Consider the following 9,508-nt stretch of genomic DNA (forward strand, 5'->3'; position numbering starts at 1 on the left):
GGTTGCTTTCCTGGGTATGACCTTCAACTGGACAAAAAAAGCTGTGTAGCTTCAGGTCAGCATCGTAGTTGTCTGAAAGTGTGACTCTGCAACACGATTGCTTGAAAACATTTCATTTAGAAAGATGAAAAGTTGAATTTCTTTTGGCTTCTGAACAGAAAATCTGATTTTGTATTTTGGGAAATGGAAAACAAATCACATTGCAAATATGAATAATATAAATAATAACAACATAAGTAATAATCATGTTTTTGAGGAATATTTGTAAATTAATTAACATCCGGCAACAATTTGCTGTAATGTCAAGTATGGCATTTTCAGTATTTGAGAAAGTCATATCAGAATGGTCTCAGAACAGTTTATAGTTAAGAGATATTTAATAAATATTTGTTGATTGGTCTTATTTTTATATCTTCAGTGACTATAACAATCATAATACTTTGACAGATTCTGTCCTTTTCACATCAAAATTTAACATAAAGTTGTATGCTTCAGCTGTTTTTTCATCTTCTGATGTTACATCTCTTGTAACTTCAGTAGCCTTGGAAATTCTAGATTTATGCCAAATTGATTTACTCCCTTTTGAAGTTTCATTATGCTTATAATCTGGGATAATTTAAAGATGGTCACATATGGCTGGCCCCAGTGAAACACCAATACTGTTAACTTCTCAGGGCCTTCGTTAATAGGGCATAATCTTTGTCCTGAAAATTGTCAGGAATCTTGTTATTAACACAAATAATCATGTCTTCCTTTCAGCCCAGGCTGGGGAAAGCTTTTGAAAATTCAGACATGAATGTATATAATCTGCTAATATTAATGTTTTAATATGTGTAAATAGAGGAGATGGACAGCCTGAAGACTTGCATTATTTAACTGTGGTGTTGATTATTTAGTGCTGGCTCTATGTGTAAGTAATTTGCTTATAAAAGAGATTCCTAGAAAGGGAAGATTCCAGTGATGAAGTTCTGGCACTATGTCCCCTCATGGAAGAGGAAGTCTTCTTGCCTGTCTTTGCCTGCACCACACTGGTGGGAGAATTAAGAAAATGAGTACTGCAGAAATTGTGGAAGAGGGTGCAGTGAAAGGGGAGAGTTGAAAGTGCTCTTGGGTGCGAAGGCTTGTTTTAAATGCAGTCATGTTTGAAATTTGGTTGACAGGACCACAACCATTTTTGCTGTTTGCCAATTCTCATGATATTCGACACATGCATTTTGATGGAACAGATTACAGAAGCTTGCTCAGCCAGCAGATGGGAATGGTTTTTGCCCTAGATCACGACCCCGTGGAGAATAAGGTATGGTTTTGTTTCTTGAGCAGATGTGGATGTACTTTAAGGACAGAGTAGAGGATTTTATCCTAACAGATGACCTGGCCTACTTGAAAATCCTCCGCTAAGCTCCAAATGATTAGCCACAGAACAAGTTAAATATAGACATTGGAGCATCATTTGAGAAATTTTAAGGACTTTCCTGCCATCATAACCCTAACCTGGTCCTTGCCACGATGTGGCTCTTTTACTGAGGGAGAGTGTGCCTGATCCTCAGTTTAGTTTCCTCTTTGGAGATGAGAGTGAGAGACTAATACAATGACAAGCATATTGCAAGAACTCCATAACTAGAGTTCTGTGATTTGCTGGTAATGGGAGAAGTGGGGAGTTGGGGTTGGGACATAGGAAATAAGGGTTAGTAATCTGAATTTAATATATGCCACTGAGAAAGGAGATTTAGTGACCTCTTAGCCATGAAAATCACGGAAAATAAGTTTTAAGGCTTATGTGGGAATGCACCACTCTTAACATCATTTACACAAAAATCTTATGTAAGGTTTATATATATAATTTACAGTTTCTAAATTATCAACCCAATCAACTGGGCTTTAATTTGGTCTTTAATTTCTTAGTAGTATTTGTGCTAGGCTAGAATGTGCTTGAAATGATGGTAGAGTGTCTTTTGGAGATTAATCACCCACTAATGATAAAATTATAGTTATTAGTCCTCTTCCATAATTATTTATTATTGCTACATGGTACATTAATTCCTAGAATTTAAGATTCTATGCTTTTGTTTCTTCCTGCTTTGAAGCGGTCTGGTAAATGGCCAAAAGAGACAGAGTGAAACAAATTGATTCTGGATTTAATAGGTTTAGACTGAGAGCCAAATATAACTACTTTAGCAAATTAAAGTTTTGCAGTTAAACACTAGCAAACAATCGTTCTTTCTCTTCCCTGAACTGAATCTATATGGTTCCACAGAACAGTTACATCAACAGAATAAAATATTTAATAGAAAAAAATCAGTCCAAACTAGTTTTATTACCAAACGAGTTTTCTCCTGTGCAGTCTGTATTTTTGCAATTAGGTGTATAAGGAGATACAGAATGGATTTTAAGTCAGGCGGCTGGGTGGCTCTGATCAATGTTCTCATCTTTTGCTGTTCAAACTGTGGTCTTTGAACTGGCAGTATCAACACCACCTGGAGCAACTACAGGCTCTCAAGCTCCACCCCTCACCACTGAATCAGAATCTGTGACTTAACAAGATTCTTGGGTGATTTACATAGACATTGGAGTTTGAGAAGTGGCATCATAATGAAGTATATTTTAATATAAGTGCCAATATTTGTATTTGTTAAAGATACTCTTTTCTATTTTATCAGAAAAGAAGAATAACCCGTTATTTAATGAGTTACCACTTTGTAAATACCATCATCATTGATTATAGGCTTGTGTACACATATGTACTCACAGCTGAAATTCAGCAATGCCCTCATCAAGTTATCCGCTGACCCATAGCATTTTGCAGCCTTCAGGAAATTCTTGTATCTATTTGATACACTGCGTATTAGATTGAAAAATAACTTTGCACCTGCAAGGTATGTGCTGTTAAATAATACAAGAATGAATTACAGGCATGCCTTGATAGTGACAAATGCATCACTGGGTAATTTCATGGTCCTGTGAACATCATAGATTGAACTTAACAAACCTAGATACTCTAGCCTAGGTGCATATTGTGTAGGTGTATTTGTGTATTTAAACATACAAAGGGGATAGTAAAAATACAGTATAGAAGATTTTTTTTAAATGTATACATATACATGGCCCTTACCATGAATAGGGCTCGCCTGGGCGAGTCAGTGAGGGAGTGGTGAGTGATTGTGAAGGCCCAGGACATTACTATACCCTACTATAGATTTTATAAACACTGTATACTTTAGACTACACACTAAATTCATTTTTAAAAAAGGAATTGTGTTGTGATATTATGAAGGCTGCAGAGTGACTAAGTGATAGGAATTTTTTAGCTCTATTATAATTTTATGAGACCACTGTTGTATTCATGATCCATTGACTGAAGCATCATTATATGGTGTGTGACCATATAAGGTTTGCAACAAAAGGAACTTGAGGAAACATCTAATATAATGTCCTCAGTTTTACACTTGGGAAGACTGAGGTTAAACAATTTGTTCAAGGCAATTTAGCAAATAAGTGGCAAAACTGGGGGAGGGACCCGTGTCTCCTGACTTGGGTGCTTTGGACTGAGCAGTAGAAGGGACAGCCTAGCTTGGAGCCTTCATTAAAGTGCAAATCATTGTTCCCTTTCAGAAGCCACTAAGGTTCAATGCTGCGTCACCAACCAATGATCAGAGATTAATAAATTACCAGCAGCAATGGAAACATGTGCCAGGGACAGGGCTAAAGATTTCTGTACCCTTATTTTGTAATCTAATGAGCTTGGTACTTTCATCCCCATTCACCAATGAGGAAACTAATTATGAGACCTTGAGTAATTTGCTTAAGGTTACACAAACCTGGGAAGCAGTCTGGTTGGAGCATAGTTGCAGGTGTGGTTATCTCCAAAGCTAATTACGCTTTTATGACCCAAGGACTTTCTAACCACATTTTTTTTTTTTTTGAGACAGAGTCTCACTATGTCGCCCTTAGTAGGGTGCTGTGGCAAAACCACTCACAGCAACCTTAAACTCGCGGGCTTAAGTGAAACTCTTGCCTCAGCCTCCCAAGTAGCTGGGACTACAGGCTTCCACCACAACACCTGGCCTTTTTTTTGGTTGTAGTTGTGATTGTTTTTAGCAGGCCTCGGTGGAGTTCGAACCCACCAGTGTATGTGGCTGGTGCCCTAATCACTGAGCTGCGGGTGCCGAGCCTCTAACCCCATTTGTATATATTCCACATTAGTTTTTTGGGAACAAATCAGAAATGCCTATGTTCTCTTCTGTAGATATACTTTGCCCACACGGCCCTGAAGTGGCTGGAGAGGGCGAACATGGATGGCTCCCAGCGAGAAAGGCTCATCGAGGAGGCGGTAGGTGTTCCAGAAGGTCTCGCTGTGGACTGGATTGGCCGTAGGTTCTACTGGACAGACAGAGGGTACGTTCCTGCTTGAATTTCAAGTCACATGGGAAGGGAGTGAGGGGATCAGAAATACTACTGGCTTCTGATTTTGCTCTGGACTTTGAACATAGGAAAAATATTGCTGGGCACTTGGCTGGGACTGGGAAAAAGAGGTCCCCTGTTGCTGTCCATGCGGCCCTGTCCCCTCCCCACTGAGCAGGGTGCGCCTCGTTTCATCACAGCTGACGTGTGTCCAGGGGAGGGTTTCTGAGACCTAGAACATAGCCTGTGTTTTGTAGACCAGGCTGTTATTATTAGGGAAACCTTAAACCTGTCTGAAGACAATCAGGAAACATTCTCTGGGCATCTGCGGTAGGTAACACAAGAGAGTCGAGGACCAAGACCTGCTCTGTCTTCAGTCAGCTTAGGTTAGCTGGGAGATGAGGCAGGTTTCTCCAGCAAAGACCTCATGCAAATGCTTGAGGTAAATATCAGTACAGGAAATAATGTGAGGCCACACAGAAATAGTTGCCAAATCAAGGGCGTATGCTCCCAAAGGGCATGTGGGAATGGGCTGCAGGGCTCAGCCAGTCTAGTCCAACCCCCTCATGTGATGAGTGAAAAATCTACGGGCCCACTTTCCGGAGAGTCCCTCACAGGATAGCGGTAGAGACGCAGTGTGCTCCAGGACATTGCTCAGGGTAACTGAAGGCCCGAGGGGAAATGGCGGCCGTCCTGAACATCCAGGACCTGTGTAACTTCATTAAAGTGAAACAAGGGAGAACTGATTACTGGCAGTGCCCGAGTCACAAACATCTGACTGATGTAGGACCCACACTTATGGGCAGAGTACAGGTAATAGGTAAATGTACCTGTTCCTACTTACATACAAATTCAACTTAAGAACAATCAGAACTTATCCCATTCATAACCCGGGGACTGCCTGTTTCTCTGAAACCAGCAGTTCCAACACACAGGGAGAAGTCCCAGGGATGGGTTTATAGGCCTGGGGGTAGGGCTTGTATGTCCTGTAAGATCTCTTTTAATTTGCATAACCCATAAGCAACAAACAAGTTTTAAAAAATGAACCAGATGTATGGTGTGATGTATCGTTATCAATAACATGGCCCTTCTGTGTTCAAGGCGAGCATATTTTCACTTATTCAGTCTTTCATTCATTTGTTCATTTAGCCATACATTTATCTCTTCATTATTTGGGTGTCTTTTTACTGAATAACTGCAATGCACCAAATACCTCGCTCACAGCTTTATATTCACGACACCATTAAATCCTCAAAAGGTAAGTTCTTCTATCTCCAATCTAAAGATATTTAAAAAATGATTATCAGAGAGGTAATATAACTTTCCTAAGGTCAAACAGTTAACAGGGAGTGGATCTGGAATTGGAACTCAAAGATGACCATTTCCGAAGCTTGCGTTCCTGATAATCACGAGATATCCCACCTCCCCGACCTGAGTTGGCTTAGCACGTCCCTGACTCAGAGTCACGCACCAAATTAAAATGGATGTCAGCTGTAACAATGACAAAAATCATAATGATGGTGTCTTCTGTGTTGAACCTACATGAAAGGACATTTTACATGTCAGCTGTGCGTAATGACAGAGCTGTGTGTGGCTGTTCTCTGAAGGGTAAACGTTGATCAGCACAGCAGATGGCAACTACGCTGCACTCTCAGGCACTCAAAGGATGCAGGCTCTTGTCATATTTTCCCACATTCACAAGACACCTCTAATTTTAATGGTATTTGATTAATAGTGCCACGGTACCCACTGCCCAGGCAGTGCCTCCAGGAGGTAGGAACCACCTCATCCCAGAGAACCAGACCTCAGATTCTCTTGTTCACTGACTTAAGTAATAACAAGCCCTTCTCAAGTCTTCTTCCCTCCAGAGCCAGCTGCTAAAGGAAAACCTTTAATTTGTCTGGAAATGAGAGGTTTATAGTTCAAAAACCTTGATGTTACCTAGAAATTGCATTTAAATAATGGAGATTCCAATCTCACGGTATCAGATTACACAGAACCAAAGTGGGATGCTTACAGTCCGTACTGTGCCAGGAGAAGGAGGATTCACATTAACATCTAACTGTAGGGAGGAAGCTAATCGAAATGCCATTGCCACTGTTATCATTTAGTATTAAAGAATCCTGATTGCCGAAGTCAATTGCCCCATATGAAAGAATCAAGAAGGTAAAAAGTATAAGATATCTATTTACTCATTCTTTTGACATGAGTAAAAACTGCCACCTATAAGGTAAAAGTCGCTCTCCTAGGGCCCTTGATACGTAAGTCTTACTCTGGAAGCAGGGTGGCTTTCCCTCTTGGAGGAGCTCAGTGGCGTTGGGACCAATCAGGTAATGGATATAAAGAGAAGGACAGGCCACTGAATTAAGAGTGATGCTTGAACTCACGTGAGCCCAAATGTCCCTGCTTTCCCCTACCAACACTGGGGTTCCAGGTTTGCCTCTGGCTGAATCAAATAGAAGTGTATTATTAGGTGAACACCTTGGGAAGCTTTAAAAGTTAATTCCAGTAATCCTGCCTTGAGACAGCTCTCTAGTCAGGAGCTGATGTGGGTCTCAGTTCTTACCACCTACCTCCTGCTGGGCAGAGATCACGGAGCAATGAGATTAGAACTAACAGTTTTCTCTCCCCTGGACACAAGCGACCTCAGAATGCCCACCCTCCCACCAAGGAAAGAGGCTCAGGGACAGTTGTGTCTGAGTGAGGGCTGATTTGGCATGTTAAGTTCAAAAATATCTCCCACCCTGCTACTTTTGAAGCTAAGGCTGGAAGATTGCTGAAGTTCAAGGCTGCAGTGAGCTCTGATAGCTCCACTGTACTCCAGCCTGGGCAACAGAGTGAGATCCTATCTCAGAAAAGAAGGTAAAGATTAGCAAATAATAGTTCAGTACAGTCAGCCCTCCATATCTGCAAGGTTTGCATCCTTGGGTTCAACCAACCTTAGCTCAAAAATATGAAATGAATAAATTAATAATAATAATATGGCAATAAAAAATCATATAAATAAGAAATAACGGGAGGGTGCCTGTAGCTCAAAAGAGTAGGGTGCCGGCCCCATATGCTGGATGTGGCAGGTTCAAATCTGGCCCCAGCCAAAAACTGCAAAAAGAAAAAAAAGAAATAATGCAGTACTTGTATAATCACCATTTACATAGCATTTATACGGTAAGGAGTAGTATAGATAAACTAGAGATGATTTCAAGTATATGGGAGGATGTGCATAGGTTATACACCAGTACTGTACTGTTTGATATAAGGGACTTGGGTCTGGAATCAATTCTCCACAGATACTGAGGGTGGCTGTACACTCTTACCTTAGAATCATATGGAAGAAAATTAAAGCTGACATAAATCTCCACCTGCTGTCCTTGCACAGGTGTGTTTCCCTCCTCCCTGTGATCTGTGTCCCCTGAAGCCGACTCCGCCCCCGCTCTGGCTTCCAGCTGGAGATTGGAGGCTGTGAAGAGAATGTACCTGCCAGCCCACTGCTCAGGCCCCTTTGACCTTGTCTTGTCATTGTATATTTTAATTGCTTGGAATAAATATTAGAATGCTAATTAAAAGATTGTGTTTTAAAAAATTAAACTTGTGTGGTTGTTGGCACTATTCTATTTGTGCGTGTGTGTGCACATACCAGAGAGAGAGAGGGAGACGGAGAGACATAGGAGCTCATTTACAATGTCTATCTTTGAGTTATAGGAACAGGGAAAAAAAGTATTTTTGCTTGAAAAGTAAAGTTGCTCTAACAAACCTGTTTATATTATATACATTTTAGGAAATCTGTCATCGAAGGGAGTGATTTAAATGGAAAACATCGAGAAATAATCATTAGGGAGAACATCTCTCAACCACGAGGAATTGCTGTTCATCCAGTGGCCAAGTAGGTATTCATGAAAATAAGGTACCTCTTGGCACAGGTCATGTGACAATTCATGTTTGAAATGCTAGTGTCCAAAATTTGTCTGAAGACCTCAGACAGTCAGTGGAATCAAAAACCAAGAAAAGCCATGAGGGTTGTTCAGATCTTCAAAATGGCCTGGCTCACATGAATTCCTCATCCTTTTTGATGTCATTTGATTTTCCTTTTTTGCTAATATGTCCTTTTATTTTCAGCAAATTAAATTTTTTTAAAAAAAGAAATGAGCTATAATTCATTAACTGATTCAACTGAAGTTCATGAATCTCTTTCTTTAAAAAAATCTTCATTGTTGTTTATTGAGCATACAAGAATATTTGGGTTGTATGGCTTATGAATTCTATTTCTAAAAATCATAAATGACATCAAGTCATAGGTTATTCCTGGATTTTGGAGAGAAAACTGAAATTATGAAAGATTAAAAGGCTATCCTATTAATTGTGAATTAGTAACAGATTTGGGGTTAGAGGTTAGAGAATTAAGGAGAAGAAAGGATTCCTTCCTAATTGTTATAAAGCAAAGATAAGACCCAACTCTATTATATTTATAATGAAAATTTCATGTTGGTCTGCAGGAGATAACATTTTGGTAGTGACTGATAATTGATTTGGAGCCATCTGAATAATGTAACTGTCTCTAAACAGACCAATAAAAATATATTTAATATTGGCCATATTAAGTTTAAAAAAGGATGCCCAAGTGCCTGATTTATGGAATTGAAAAATTAACTGAGTTAGTGGAGTATGTTGTATAAAACTAGATAACAGATAGACATCTTTTTCCCTTTACACTGGATTTACGTATGTGGTGAATTTTATAGAGCTAACAGAATAACAGGCTATGAGATTTCATTGCATTTTTTAGCACAAACACTAATTCGTGGATATTCAGCTCTCTTTTGGGCCAGGTGAGGTGGCTAACACCTTTAATCCTAGCACTCTGGAAGGCTAAGATGGGAGGATTGCTTGAGGCCAGGAGTTCACGACCAGCCTGGCCAACATGGCAAGCCTGTGCTTCTACAAAAAACTAAAAAAAATTAGCCAGGCATAGTGGCAGAAATATGTAGTTCCAGCTTCTGGGGAGGCAAAAGCAGAGGACTGATTGAATCCAGGAGTTTGAGCTTTGATAATGCCCCTGGACTCCAGCCTGTAAGCAACAGAGTGAGACCCTGTCTAAAAAAAATAAAAACAAACC

The 9,508-nt window shown here is 40.0% G+C and overlaps 1 protein-coding gene and 1 long non-coding RNA gene across 2 annotated transcripts in view; both read left to right on the forward strand.

Moving 5' to 3' along the window:
- Nucleotides 1–9,508, forward strand: part of EGF (epidermal growth factor) — an 83,192-nt gene that overhangs the window by 42,663 nt on the left and 31,021 nt on the right. The window contains exons 8-11 of the mRNA XM_012810342.2: nt 5–55; nt 1,161–1,297; nt 4,244–4,392; nt 8,174–8,278. Coding sequence (XP_012665796.1) covers nt 5–55; nt 1,161–1,297; nt 4,244–4,392; nt 8,174–8,278 — 442 coding nt within the window. The remainder of the gene's footprint in view (nt 1–4; nt 56–1,160; nt 1,298–4,243; nt 4,393–8,173; nt 8,279–9,508) is intronic.
- LOC111727897 lies at nt 4,510–7,983 on the forward strand. The gene is made up of 2 exons (XR_002775331.1): nt 4,510–4,728; nt 7,775–7,983. It is a non-coding gene; the product is annotated as an uncharacterized LOC111727897 (long non-coding RNA).

The sequence above is a fragment of the Otolemur garnettii genome, unplaced genomic scaffold, assembly GCF_000181295.1.
Source record: "Otolemur garnettii isolate 467f Iridium unplaced genomic scaffold, OtoGar3 scaffold00129, whole genome shotgun sequence".
NCBI classification, from domain to species: Eukaryota; Metazoa; Chordata; class Mammalia; order Primates; family Galagidae; genus Otolemur; species Otolemur garnettii.